The sequence below is a fragment of the Psittacula echo genome, assembly GCF_963264785.1.
Source record: "Psittacula echo genome assembly, chromosome: 1".
Lineage (NCBI taxonomy): Eukaryota > Metazoa > Chordata > Aves > Psittaciformes > Psittacidae > Psittacula > Psittacula echo.
Window position 1 is genome coordinate 64256481 of NC_137735.1, and position 15773 is coordinate 64272253.

Here is a 15773-nt window from a genome sequence, read left to right on the forward strand (position 1 = left end):
ATTTTCGTTGTAGTGCAGTTATCTTGGGGGTAATACTTCAAAATAAATGCTAATTCTGTATTGTAGCATGACTATGATTTTGCACTGCTAAAGGTTGTAAAAATACTTGAAGATACTTCATTTATCTTTTTACAGGGTTTTAACAGTCTTTTACTTATTTCTTTTCCTTATCCATGTCCAGAAATGCATCTCAAATTAGTGCTCCCACAGAGTAAAGAAAAGAAAAACTTTTATTTTAGTCTGACAGAAAAGATGTCAGATCAATCAATATTTTTACTTTTTTTGGTACCTAAGAACTGAAAAATTAACAACTTTTTTTTTTTTTGTAACTTTAGTGTTAGTAATTGGAAGTTGAACTTAGGTATTAGAAAGTGTCAAATATGAATAACAGTTTTGTATACGTATTAGCTAGAAGTCCACAGTTAGTACAGATTTAGAGAACTGCAGTGTATAGGTTAAACCAACACTTTATTTAAGCAGCTTCTTATGGCATTGTTTTGAACATCAGTCACACAATGATAAACCAAAGCAACTGAAATGGATTGTGGTTAATATTACTGTCAGCCTGATGAATGCTCCTGACAAATGCCAGGAGTGCACTGCCAGTCTGTTACCCTGCTTTGACTCAAGTGTTTATTTCTTAAGAGGTGGCTGTGGTTTGGAATGAGTATTACATATTATATTTATAGCTGCATATATTTTATTTATACAACAGACACAGTTTCCCACCAGAATGTGTCCCATTTTATGCATTACTTATGTTGCTCAAAAGCACCTTTTTTTTTTTTTTCCTTTTCTTTATTCAGTGGAAGCAATAAATTGTGTTGTGTTTCTGGACTTGGATAAGGAAAAAAAAGTAGAAGTAAAAATACACAAGATCAGGTATCAAAGCATGATTTTTTTACTCTCTGAAGTTTGTTACAAGGTCTTGCTATATGCAAGTAGCTGTTGATAATTTTTCTTTTATAAGGCACAAAATTTCCATAAGATTATAAACTGACACTACTAGAAGAAGAAAATTATGCCATCCTTAAATCTTCTTTTATCTTCACCATGGCTACCTGTGTACGTAATAATACTTTTATTCATATTTTTATAATTTTAATGCAATATTTGGTAAATCGTCTTCAATTTTATAGTGGCTATAATGACTCCTTTTCCAGTCAAGTGTACAAAAGCAACAAATAGCTCTTGCCTTCAGTGAAGTGAGGGATTTAATTGGTATGTGGGATCCAACGATATTAAATACACTTGAACAGTAGAGAAGTAATAGATTTTTTTTACTATGACAAATTAGACTAGTTTTATTGTTCTAATGTAAACTTCACTGTTGACTTCTTCAGCACACCAGCTGGAACTCTATTTCAGGGTGACCATTTCAGGAGCACAAAATTGCTGCATATATAACTTGAGGAAACAGTGGGATGGGCATGAAATTTGCTTAGTTATCTCTTGTTACCCCTTGGCAAAGAGCTAGAAAGTAATGAATGTTTTGATGTGCACCTATTATAGTTTTGCTGATTTTTTTAAAGTAATCTTTTTTTTTTTTTTTTTTTGTCTATAGAGGCATTAAAACTTGTACAGCATTCTATAAACCAGTCGTTTTCATGTAGGAAATGAAAATTACATTTCATTCAGCTTATGCTCCAACACAAAATCAGTGCCGGTTACTACCAGTTAAAAGTGATAAACTCACCAGCACTCAATGTCCTTCTAAGCATAAAGCATGCTCCAGAACTGTACACTAAGGAAAGGTGAGGGGAACAGAATCATAGAATAGTTAGGGTTGGAAAGGACCTTAAGATCATGAAGTTCCAACCCCCCTGCCATGGGCAGGGACACGTCACACTAAACCATGTCACCCAAGGCTCTGTCCAGTCCAGCCTTGAACATCTCCATGGATGGAGCATTCACAACTTCCCTGGGTAACCCATTCCAGTACCTCACCACCCTTACAGTAAAGAACTTCTTCCTTATATCCAATCTAAACTTCCCCTGTTTAAGTTTTAACCCGTTACCCCTTGTCCTGTCACTACAGTGCCTAATGAAGACTCCCTCCCCACCATCCCTATACCCCCCTTCAGATACTGGAAGGCTCCCGGGGCAAAATCCAGCTGAGAGAGCAAAGACCCCTTCTTCCTAATCTGTCCTATTTGAATATAAAGAGAAAGAGCTGAAAGGGATGGTTGTGGTGGTGGTAATTTTGATTGGGGTCCTTGTTTGTGATATGAGAACTCAAAAGTGAAGTTCCTCTTTGGAGAAAGCTGTGCAGGAGTATAAAGTTCTCTTATTCAAATCCCAGGACAGTGCTGTAATTTTAAGACTGTTACGGGTTTACTTTGTTTGGACCAGAAAATCTGTTTTGGGATTAGAAATAGTATCAGTTAATTATAGGTTAGAAGGGACCTCGAGGATCATCTGGTCCAACCTTCTTGGCAAAGTATGACCTAGACCAGATGTCCCAACACTGTGTCAAGCTGAATCTTAAAAGTGTCCAATGCTAGGGAATCCATCACTTCCCTGGGGAGATTATTCCTATGACTGATTGTTCTCACTGTGAAAAATTTTCCTCTTGTGTCCAGCTGGAATATCTTCAGCAATAACTTGTGCTCAGTGCCCCTTACCTCAGCACTAAGGCGCTGAGTAGTCTATTATGCTCCCATAAAAAGTTTTGATTTAATAATGTAAGTTTTTTTCCATTTCCATATAGGGAGAAAGTGATGTTGTGAGACTCTCAAATGCCAGTAACCCTCAGGCGGGTTCTGTCAGGGACTTTTGTGAGTGATAAAATTGGTCTATTATCCTTTCTGAAAGCTGAGTCAATCTGTTCTATCATTGACTTTAGCACATTTGCCAAAAACAGGAAGAAAAAAAAAGAAAAAAGAAAAAAAAAGAAAAGCTGCAGATGGTCCCATGGGTCTGTGACTGATCTACTACAGTCGTCTGCTTCTAGGTCCCAGGCTTGGTTGCAGCACCCTGGTCAGGTACCCACCCGGACCCGCGCTCTGTGCCCGCCAGTGGGTGGTTCAGGACCACGGACAGGGACATCCCCGCCAAATTCAAGCGATTCTGTTAAAATGCAGCAACCGAGCCACAGGAAACCATGGGGCACACGTCTGGTCATAAAATGCACTAGCAATTAAAATAAAGTAAATTTCACATGTCACTGGAACAGGCTGCCCAGGGAGGTTGTGGAGTCTCCTTCTCTGGAGACATTCAAAACCCGCCTGGACACATTCCTGTGTAATCTTATCTAGGTGTTCCTGCTCTGGCAGGGGGATTGGACTAGATGATCTTTTGAGGTCCCTTCCAATCTCTAACATACTGTGATACTGTGATAGAGACACTTTAAATGTGTGTTTTCTGTGTTCCTAATGTAAAGTGAATGTTACTGTCTTGATACAGTGTCTCTTCCTTTTTATATTCATATGTTTGAACTCCAGCAGATTATGAGCTGCTACAGCACACATCTGTGTAATTCAGGTTTCTAAACAAGCATGATGGTGTCTAAGTTGAAAATTGCACTCATACTGCAAGTGAGGATGTGATTTATCTCACCTAACTGGAGTTGTCTAAAACTGAGTTGATCAAACTCCTAGGAGCAGGAAGTCTGTTGGGGTCAAAGGACAGTCCAGGTATAAAAACAGTGCTCAGAGAAAACGATAACATGGTAAAATAATAATAATAATAATAATGATAATCTTTGTTTAATGAGGAGTTTAAGGTGGCTATCAGGCGGTGTGTGTACTTTGATGGACCCCTCAGATGATCTGTCCCAAACTCAAATATCAATAAATGAAAGTGTGGATCCAGTGAAGGAAATTGATAGAAAAAGGTCAGTAAAAGAAGATGGTGTGATCCTAAAAGCTTGAGTTGAATAGTCTAGTAAGATTAAGACAAAATAATTTACATATAATATCCAGCCGATCACTTGAAACTTCTGCAGTATCGGAAACGTAAGGTTACTTTCCAGAGTGAGGTGGTCACTGGCATTCCAAAGGTCTTTGCTGTACTTTATACTACCCAGCATATGTGGTAATCTGAAAAAGCAGATTAAAAGGGAGCTGATAAAACTTTCTGACAATACTAATTTGTTGATGGTATTGAGGATGATGGCTGACTGATCAGGAAATCCTGTGAAATAGGTAATAAAATGATGGGTGAATTCACCTTAGTGAAGCAATCCGTGTGTGAATTGGTATACATTGATGGGCACTTAGCTGACTATTTATATTCAGGACAATATAATCTGACTGTAATAGTTCTATGAAACAGTACAGGTTACAGTAAAAAAAACTCTTTAAACTTTCCCAAGTGCATCTTTCTAGCCGCCTGCTGCTGCTCTTTTGGTAGAGCTTGGTGCTTAAACATAATACATAAGAATGTACATTTTTTGTGCCTTGGCTGTGTTTAATCTGCAGAAAATGCAAGTTTGTGCCAGCTTTTAGCTTGAGAACCTGTGATATTAGTACAAGCCAGAAGGATTATGGTTTTAGTTCTTATTATCTTATATAGATCTGGTGTTAGGTGTAGTGGCTGCTGTTTTCTGTGACAGTGGCTGGCATGATGTGTTGGCAGAGGAGCATGTTCTGTGAAGGGAAGGCAGAGAGGGAATGTTTTCATCTCCTGCTGTGGTTCAAGTACATGGGACTTCTCAATAAATCCTGTTTCTTGAAATCTATAAAGGATTTTTTTTCTTTTTTTTTAATAAGTGAATGGTGATGCAGGGATTTCTTTCCCTTGGCAGATTATGTCATGGATAATATGTGGAAAAGGTTGCTTTTGACTGGCAGGGGTATTTTCTAAGTTAGGCAATTACAGTGCCGTACCCTACTTAGTGCCTGCAAGCACCTTGATTTCTTCTCATGAGTTTCAGGGACATGCAGCTGACTTTCTTCCTGACCCTTTGGAAGTGTAGAACACAGCAGCATGCTTCAGTTTGGCTTCTCAGTAGTATTAGGGTGTAGTAATACCTCAAATACATGTGATTGATTCCATTGTCCTGAACTGTAGATTAAACCTTATGTAAAAGTGTATGTGTGCTTAATTAGTTTGCAAGTTTGCAGTTCAGCAGTATATTGTTTTGGAATCTGCCATAATAGCATTTGATACTATTGTTTGTAATATGAAGGCATGGAGATTTTTCCTTTAAATTCAAATTCTTCCAAGACTTCTGGTGAACTGAGGTGTATCACTGTCGCCAGTGTATCGCTGATGGTGCTGAGCATTCTTTTTCTTAATTTGTGATACCTGAGATTAGTTTATAATCCAGTTTTGAACTTTCGACTTTGGGAATCTTCCCTGTTTTATAACCATTAAATATTATTTATATTGACATGTTCAGACATTCTAATTATTATACCATCTTTAGATAAGTTTTTGTGACTGTTCTTGTTTTCATCACCAAAGGAATGTGTGCGCTTTTAAAAAAATCTTCATAATAAACCCTGTGTATAGATTTAATTTGCATGCACACAACTATTGTTTGCTTTTATTCCAGCCCTTTACTGACTTGTCAGTTTGTCCAGATTAGAAAATTGAGTTTTGAAAAAATATTTATAACAAAATGTGATCTGGTAAATTTCATTACATGATTTCTGGTAAATAGGGTCTTTTCAAAGAAAGCTGGTAAGTTCTGACTATTTAAAAAAAGCGTGTTTACATAAAAAATCACAGTGGGTTTAGTGTGTATAGAATATATGAAATTGATTTTAAAAAACACTGAAATCAGAGGATTAGAGAATTTCATCCCATATGCAGTGCATCAGGAAATGCCCAGGAATCCTATGTTTGATAAAAATGATGATCACAGTCAGCTGGTCATACTTGTGGCTTAATTAAAGTACCTGCTGGGAAATATTTGTCTGCACCCTAAGTAAGCTGTGCACACAAGTATTAAATGAAGTGTATATCTTTGTTTCTTCAATCACGTAAATAAAAAAAAAATATCTAAGGAAATAAATAATTTTCCTGTAAAAGTAACTACACATTTGTTGTAGTGGAGTGCTCTTAACTGGCTTTTATTGTGTCATGTGCACCAGCCCATATAGGTGGGAAGATGCTAAGTTATTTAAAATGAAGTCATAAGAGAGGAATCAGTCCTTAATCTCATCTAGCTCAATATCTTGCCTCTATGAACAGCCAGTAGCAGGAGCCTAGTGAAAAAGAAAAGAGGGCATATGAAGCATCATCCTTCCCTTAAGATAACCTCCCACATTTGGCAACCAGAAGTTTAACTACTTTATGAACTTGTGAAATAATTCAGACAGTCATGTTTAGTGGCCACTAATGAACTGGTGATCTAGTTGTCTTTTTTTAGCTTGAGAACTTGTGATTTTTTTTATTTTTTTAAAACCTATTTATATTTGTTCTGCATTGCTCCCTGGAGCAATAAAAGTATTATATGAGAATTAACCTAATTATATGAGAAGGTAGAAGTTTCTTTGCTTTGTAACTAGGGTAATTATGGCTTTGTTTGTTTGTTCTCTGTTGGCTATATGAAGTACTGCTTCCTTGCAACTCTTCTCTGTATTTGAAAACTGTTTCAGCTGTAGGTCGACATAAAAAGAACAGGGAAAACAGGGTGCATTCTTCAAAACTTTCTCTGTGTTATTGTCCGATTTGTTTCCCTTCTCCCTACAAATTTTGAAGTGTCATAATTATTTGAAATATCTGTATTCGAAATAATGGATTAGAATTATAACTATAATGAATTAGAATTATACAAGTATAATGACCTGCCAATTCTAAAGGGGAAGAAGCTTAACTAGATGGAACTTTAACAATTATCCAGAAGATGTCTACTTAACAAATTCACCAGAGATGTGAGTTGACTTTAGTGATTGGAACAGAAGGCAGCACAGCTATATGAATTTTTCTGATTTGGTATCTTGATGTCAAAGTCGTTAAAGTCACTAATATTCTTAGTTATTGCACAGTTTCAACATTACATGTACAAAAGATGGTTGACCATAGGATTCCTTATTTCACTAAGAAACCACATGAAATTCAAGTTGCTGCTTCTGTTGAAGTTCTCGAAAACTGAGTGTTATAAGTGACTAAAATATGCTTTGCAATAAATAGTAAAAAACCCAATAAATCAGTTTTGAATTGGAGCATAAATTGTTGTGTATCACCTAAATGTGCCCTGGGGAAGAATACACAAGTTCTGTCAAAATCTTTCCTTTTGGCTTCAGCCAGATTTTGACATCCGAATTCGTAGTTCTGCCCCCCAGCCTAGTCTTTTATGTAGGATTTGGGCATCTGCTGTGAAACCAGTGCTTTTGGGAATGAATTGGTAAGGACTGTTTTTCTCCTTGATGGATTGTTTCCAGTATTTAAATCTTTCTCAGAGCAGCTCAGATACCAGGTTAGTTGATCAATGAGGGCATTTCAAACAGTTCAGCAGAAAATTGTTTGCTGTTTTATTTGGGATGTGGTTCTTTAATGAATTTGAGTCAGATATGGATCAAAGTAAAATGCTCTCTAAAGAAGATGGGAGAGTTGCAGGGCCTGATTTTTGAGAAAGCAGTACTCAGTTGTTTAAGAGGAAGAATGGCAAGTTTTAGCAGGGAATGCAAATAGGTTCAGAGGGTGGTATGGCATTTTGTGGCTGTTCGCAAACACAAAAGTGACAGATGAAAAAGTAGCGTTCTACATTATATGAGTTTATTCCCAGATATTTCCCAGCTGACCTAAGCTAATGAAGTTTGGATATAATTAAACCCTTGCATCTTCTCTTCATATCCCTGTCTGGGAAAAAAAAGCTTTACTCAGATGATCAGGAAGTCCCACTGACTTTATTACAAGTATTGGCTAGTTCTGGGAGTTAGTTGTGTGTTGGTAACACATAAAGTAACTAAACAAGCAATCCTCTAAAAATTCAGTTGTGGTTAGATTGCAGCAGAGTATACAGCACTTGGCATATTTACAACAGTGAGAATACTAACACTGGAACAGTGAACACATTTCAAATTATCTGTACAATAGAATACATCTATAAGTGGGCAGGCTGCAGAGAAATCTTAAGACTGGAAGAGATACTTAAAAATGGAAGACCTGAAGAACCTAATTCCTTTTGTTTATTAAAAAAATCTAATTATAGTCTGTAAGTATCTTCATGTACAAAAAATACTGGGTAAGTAGAGGCTCTGTGATATGTCAGAGAGAAGTGTAGTAAGATTCTTTGGTAACTCACCAGTAAATTTATAGATGAACTGAAGTGCATATTTTTTAGAATGAGGATCAAATTATCAGTAGAAAAAGCTTCCAAGAAAAGTAGGAGATTGTCCATGTACTCAGGAGTCAGATGCCTTTATAGAAGGCAGGTTGGCCAAATACAGCTCATGCTATAATCAAGTGTAAACAGTTGGGCTCAAAGTGATGTAATGGAAAGGCATTTAATGGCTTGTCATACAAACACAAAGCTAGATGAGATGACCTAATGGTCTCTCTGGTCCTTTAAGCCCACTGAATATATGAAAAATATCAGTAATGAAAACCAGATAGTCATCTTGAAAATAAAACGTATGAAAAACAAACATCATACTTGGCAAGGATGCTACAAGACATAATTCAGTGATACAAACAATTGTATTCACAGAAATCCAAATACCTGGTTGGATGTGGATAAGAAAACAGTACAAAAAATCACACAGGAAACCTTTTTTTTAATTTCTCCCCACCACTTTTCTCCTTTTTAAAACTCTCCTCCTTTACCCCCTCCTCAATGAAGACATTTTGAAATACAAATTTCAAAGAATTGTATTTTCATTAATTTTTAAATCTCTTTGCACTGATCAGCATGGACTTAGTTTCTGGAACTGCCTACTTTTCAGAACTCACAGGCACTTGTGTAGATCTCCTGATGTCCAGTAATAATTTTGAAGATTGCCATCTTCACCAAAAGAGGTAACAGTTAGCAGGGAAGACAAAACTATGATATCTCAACTATTATCTGCAGTAATTTACTGTCATAGTATCTAGTCTTTCGTGACGTTTGAATATCAATGAGTTAAAAACTTCCCAGTGTTACAATAGATAGGAGACAGTAAAAGTGACACTTTGTTTTATATAACAGAAGCCTGTGTAAGAACAGTTAGAAAAGGCATTCTAGGTAAAGAAAAGGATATGTCTGCTTATCAGGAGTAACGCTATTTAAGAAATAGACACATCAGATAGAAATAAAAAGCAAGTCTTTTTCTTCTTAAATGTGTAGCTATAAATAAATGTATCATAATTCTTTCTGTAGAAGACTTCAGTCTGCTTTTGTTAGGTTATTAGCAATTTTAAAAAATGTCTGTATTCTTGAACATAAGTGACAGAATCCAGGAGAGATTCTGCCTTTTGTAGAGGAGCAGTGAGCATTCTGCTTTCTTCTGTTGGCTGCAAAAGGGCCTCTTCTGAAAATGGAGGCAAGAAGGGCCACTGTTCCAAAGTCTGGCACAGGGTAAGATTAAGAACCAACAAATATAACTGTACACCATAGCGTATGGACATATTTAACAGCAGCAGATAGTAGGAGTCAGTGTGTTTTCTCAGTTATTTTTCAACAAACCATTTTTCTTTGTTATGTCTTAAAGAACGCAAGGAAGCATGGTCCAAGGACTGAGATTTACTATATTCAGTTCTTAGTCAAAATGTGAGGTTTATTTATTTTGAGGTATTCCTAAATTTGAGAGCACTTGGAAATACTAAATGAGTTTGGATTTTTTTGGAAGAGCTTGTAACTTTCGTATTTGTAGCACAATATTGTTAGAACAATGACTTTGGGTTAAAAAACAGCTGATCATGCTGCTGGAGAAGAGAAAAAACAAAACTTCCTCACTTCAGTTCTTCCTCCACTTTGGACCGTTTCTGGAATGAGCTCTCACTTGAAAACCATATACATAATTCATTTTTCAATGTAGTTTGAAAACTCAGCAGCCATAAGTAGATTCTTTTTCCATCTTGTCTCTTGTAATCTCATCCATTGTTTTTGCATATTGGAATTTTTCTGTTGCTACTTTTTCTTCCTTTTTTCCCTCATCTAAATATTTTTTTTAATTGCTGAACTAATATCTAAAAAGGTATTTCAAATAAAATATATTTTGGAATTTGTGGATATGAAAGCTTTTTAGTTTGTTCCTCCTTAGTGATCTCTAGCCATAGAGAAACCATGTTGAGTATTGTAAATTTGTGGTCTCACAACTACATCTAGCGTAGCTTAGTTTAGAGTTACTCTTTTTCCCTTGGCACTTACCCACAGGGGAGGGAATGCAGTATGTAATCATGATACCTTGTTAATTTTGAAATATGAAATAATTACAAAATTTCAATTAATTTGTTTACTAAAAAGTCAGATGATGTTTGAATATTCCTTGTATGTGCTTTATTCTGTAGCTCAACCTTATTTAAGTGTTCACAGTGCAGTGTAACACACTAGAATCACCTCATCCTTAGAAGCAGTTGTCAGAAAAATATGGGCCTGCCTGGTAGAATGTATTAGCCCAATACATTGTCTCCATTTTATTATGAAGCTGCTGGGGAAGCTGTGATATACAGCACTGTCATTACAGATCTATTGTTAGAAGGGTTCTGCAGTCTTCTGTGTGCTGCCATTAATTTATAGCAGTAAACAACATGTAGCCCTCCAACTGCAGCAAAGCAGAATCTTTTAATGAGGTGGATGTTATTACCACAATAAATCAGTGCATTCGTGTAATGTATAATTCAATGTGTGTATTCCCACTGTAACTTCTCTGAGTAAGCTGATAGTGTATCATTGTCAGTGCACAGCTCCATGGTTCTTTTTTTTTCCCTAAGCTTTCTTTCATTTGGGGACTTTTATTATTTGCTTGCAAATAAATGTGACATGTCTTGATAGTTGTCCTGTTGCAGGCTTCAGAAACCAACTGTAACAATAACAGCCAAAATCAATACTGTGGATTCTGGCTGTATGGATCTCTGCATGATACTATTATTTTTTTTTTTTTTATCATTTTTCTGAAAAGAGAATGAAATCAATTCTAATTGGGTTTAGCTTTATATTCAAGGAATGTAATTCTATAACTATTGATTTGGGCTATACTCATTTGGACAGTACTAAAAATATGAGTCGATAAAGAGAATACATAAAATGTAACAGAACCATGCAGCACAGTGCTGTTTCTATTTTTAATTTATATAATTTGTCTACCAATAACCTTCTTTCTTCTTTTTTTCCCTCAAGCAAAGCTGAGTCTGTAGGGAAAATCAGTACAGATGGAGATACCAAAATGGTTCTTGGAACAAAGAGACCTGGAGTTAGTTTCATTCTTCCCTGGAATAAATTTGCTAAATCAGATAAAAATCCTTTTACACAGGAACCACTTCTCTTAAAGGGTTATATTCCAAATTAGTGAACTGCAAAAATAGTAATTAACCTAAGATGTTTTCTTTATCCTATGCAATGTGAAAGCCTCTCCTAAGTAAAGAATGTAAGATTAGATCTTAGGTCATGCGTACATGTAATCTATCCTAGAAAGTACTTTGAAGCTTGTATGCGAAATTTCACATGAGCTGCAAAGAAGCAGTTATTTGAATAATAATAATCTGATTAGCAGACATAGTTTTTCACTTGAACTATACTTCAATTAATGACTAGGTTACTGGTACTTTTGTTCAAGGACTTTGAAAGCTTTTCCTTACCTTGTAGGGCATTCTTAAGTATATTCTTTCTTGCAGAACAGAAAGAAGAAAACATTTTTGCATGCTTATTCTTCAGTTATACTTGAATGCATCCATTGGCTGTACATAATTTATATTAATAACATACAGTGTGCTCAGTATGTATACAGAATGGTATTGCATATATGTTTTGCAAGTACATGCAAAGAAATTTTAAACCTCTTACAGCATTTTATATGTTGAATGGCTAAATTCACTTTTAGGTTTCTTTGTGATTTATGTGATGCATACTCATTTTTCCAAATACTTTATGTAAAAATCTGCTAAAGAAATACACAGCTTTAGAGAATAATATATGATGTTTCTTACACTTGAAGAAATTCCTGGGTGTTTATGTCCTAGGTATGTGCTGAACAAAGAATAACAATATTGGTGAAAATGGAATAGACTTTTTTAGTCCTATGTACTTTATTTGTTTCTTTTATATCAATGCTTTCATATAGATATTCTGCTATTTTATTTGTCTGTTTCAAAGTTTCAAGTTTTATCCATTAAGTAAAACTTGTCTTGGGATGATAAGTAGAAAACATAGAAACAAGAACAGTAATATAAAAATTCCATGTGCACTGTTAATATTCTTCCACCCTATTGTTCATTAATTTTTTCCCAAAAAAATATCCAAAGATGTTTCTTGTTGTTGCTTACCATTTGCTTAATAGTGTATTCAACCAGCACACATATCCACAGCACACAAGTTAACCACGCTTTGCCCAAGACATTCCACTGTGAAGTGGTTTTTTGGTCGTTGACTTGAACCAGCAGTAAATAGAAATGAAGTCCATATGAATGCAGAAGACACTTTTCCCATCCCAGTGTGTGCCTGTTCATGGAATCCTGGTTTGAAATACACAGATCTGTTTGGGCGTTTATAGAATCCAACACCTGCTTATGCAAAACACCAAAACCCCTCTTCTGCATGCATGCGGATAATTTTAGTTACCAAAAAGAGCAAGGGGAGTATGGTGTGACAATAGGTCATCTTATCTTTGTTTACTTAACCTATATATTTATTTTTTTTTACAAACCTTGTAGCCTATTGGAGCTTTGAACCCAAAGAGAGCAGCGTTCTTTGCTGAGAGATATGAATCATGGGAAGATGAACAGGTTCCAAAATTTCACTATGGCACACATTATTCTACTGCAAGTTTTGCTCTCATGTGGTTATTAAGAATTGTAAGTATATCTTTTGAAAATGCTTTTTCTTTAAATGATGCTGAAAGCAACAAATAGCTAGGAATGAATAAACTAAAACTCAGTGGCATAGGAGAATACTAAAGTTTTCTTGTAATTGGTAGTGTAGGGTAAATGTATTCCAAAGTTTGAGCAGAAGATTTTAATTTTTATGGTACAGCCTTTTCAAGTCAGTAAAGCTTTTTCTTCCTAAAAAATTGCTTTTTAGTGTACATTCTTACACAACTATAAACATGGTTAACTTTCTTTATGTCTTTCTTTCTTGATATTTTCTGAGTGGACCATATGTTGAGCATTTGTGGTTCTTAGTGAATGCACCTAATTTTCACCTCCTAATGAGTGTGAGTTGGTTTCTGATGATCATGAAATTCTGTTATGTAAATAATTTATTTTTTTTTTAGATCTGCTGATATTTATATGGAAGTAACTTTTGAGATGATACATATTGATAATATATTGGTTGAACATGTTTTTCTATAAAATTGAAAGGCGATTTATCTCCTAGAAAGTAATTTCTTTGGGAAAATGTTAACAGCACATCATTCATTAAAGCTTGTTAGAATGTACAAACATGCATAAATCCTCAAAGTAATTTATAGTGCTTAGCTAATTTCAAGCAATTATCCACTAATATGTGCTTAAGTGTTCTTTAACTAAGAGGAGGCTTTTAAATCTTTCAAACATTTTTCTTTTCTAAATCATAAATTACATATTTAAGGAATAGCTGTTGTAATGCTATCTGTATTTAATGTGTTCAGTCAATCATCTGTATTAATAGATTACCTTGAACAAAATAAAATATGTGTGTTATTTTTGTTACATGGTAGTTTAAAAAGTATATAAGGTAAAAATATTGAGCTTTTTCATGTTTTTGAGGGCAGTGTCACAACTGACTGTAGCTTCTCCTCCAGCCTGTAAATACCTTCTTTTGGTTTTATTTGCTTTCCTTTATCTGAATATATATGCATGGAGGAGGAATGAAAAACGTGTATTGAACAAATAAGGTGCAGTTTGTATTTCGCGTTCTTGGATAATATAATTAACTCTTTGTATTTAATGGTGTGTCTGCCAGAATAGCATCATTAATAACCAAATCCCAAAAGAAAAATAAATCCCTTTGCCTACTGGAATTCCTAAAGAAATTAATTGCTGGTTTTAATTAATCTTTTTATATATATTTAGGAACCCTTTACAACACTTTTCCTAAATCTACAAGGTGGGAAGTTTGATCATGCAGATAGAACTTTCTCATCTGTTTCAAGAGCATGGCGCAATAGTCAGCGTGACACTTCTGATATCAAGGTAAAAACTTTCCAGAAAGGTGTTATCATACTTTATACTGCATTTGCCTTTATTGTAGCTGTGATCATAGGAGTACAGGTTATGAAAAAGGGAAGAAGATCTGGAGCCCACTTGGGAAAAGATGCAAGGGAGATGACACATGGTTTTATTCTGTTAGAATATTTCAGTGAATTCTTTTGTAAAACTTAGCAATATATAAATATATTTATATATTTATATTAAATAATATTAATATAAATAGCAAGCATTTTTAGCCCTGTTGTGGTTTAGGTAGGTAGGCATTGAGGGAAGGAATGAGGTGAACAAATAGTTTGGGATCTGAGGAATATTTTGAACTGGAGAGGAGAACGAGGAGACAAGGATGTTGGCAGTGGTGGGAAAGCTGTATTGACCTCGAATCGAAAATCAAGGAGTAATAGTAGAATTGTATTTTTAATGGAAGGAAGGATGGAAAAGTGTGAAGAAAATCAGAGGCTAACTCAAGAATGTCATGCAACTAGCAAGACACATAAGTAATCATTCTATAACTATATTCATAGTGAGGAGAAAATTAAGGAAAAATTGATTTGCACATTAAATGGAATGAGGAAATTGTCAACTGATAGTGCTGAAAAAGTAGTGTCTGTGTTGCATCCTTGATTCCCCACCAAAGAATCAATGGCAACTGGTGACTACTGAAATTAATACCACTTATAAAACCACAAAATGTCCATAACGAATTGGGAAAGAACAGATTAGAAAATACAAACATGTTAGATTTGTTTGAATTTGCTGGTCATTATGAACTTTATTCTTTTGTACCCGCAAGACTGGCAGGCAACATTTCAGAGTGCCGCCGCCTTTTTTTTTTTTTTTTTGAGAAAGGGAGGAGAAGAAAGGTAGCAGTGGTGGGCAAATTAAGTATTTATTTATGAGGTGAGTTTAACTGCAATTCGCAGAAAAATGCTTGTGTAAATAATTGGACTATGTTTGAGTACCAAGAGGATAACAAGGAGACAAGCAAATGAAACATGTATTTATCAAGAAGAGATTATGTCAAAGCAGTCACAGCTTCTGATGTAAAAGGTAACAGACCTTATAAGCAGGGAAGTAGCAGACAATTATCTTAGTTTCTGAAATTGTCTCATGAGAAAGGTGGGAAAACTTGGTCTAAAAGAATCCACTGTATCTGGAGAATAGTTACCAGTGGTTCATTATTAAATTTCAAAGATGTATTGAGTGGAATTCCTGATAATAACAGGTTAGGCCTCAATTTCCATTGATCTTGGATTGGAAGGTACTGGAAACATAGTGGAATTGGAAGCATTTCTTGCAGAAGGGAAAAATTATTAGAGAAGAGTGTTAGATAAATTTTATTAGGGAAAATGAAATTGTAATTTTCATGCAGATTCTCATATGGTTAGGTAAAAATATAACACAGGTAACAATCTGCTGTGCAGAAAAAAAACCACAATACAAATCGAAAAACAGCCGTAGGGTTGTAGTTCATCACCAGTGTGAATTAACAATATTGTAGTGTAACAAAAAGTACGTAATGTTTTGTAGAAGATACATCAACAGGACACAGTATAACT

The 15773-nt window shown here is 35.1% G+C and overlaps 1 protein-coding gene across 4 annotated transcripts in view; it reads left to right on the forward strand.

The window, feature by feature from the left end:
• LRBA (LPS responsive beige-like anchor protein) overlaps nt 1–15773 on the forward strand; it is a gene marked incomplete at its 5' end in the record, with an annotated part of 401371 nt that overhangs the window by 277459 nt on the left and 108139 nt on the right. For all 4 annotated transcript variants that reach the window (XM_080629345.1, XM_080629347.1, XM_080629346.1 and 1 more), the window contains 2 exons: nt 12739–12879; nt 14080–14199. In XM_080629345.1, coding sequence (XP_080485471.1) covers nt 12739–12879; nt 14080–14199 — 261 coding nt within the window. The remainder of the gene's footprint in view (nt 1–12738; nt 12880–14079; nt 14200–15773) is intronic.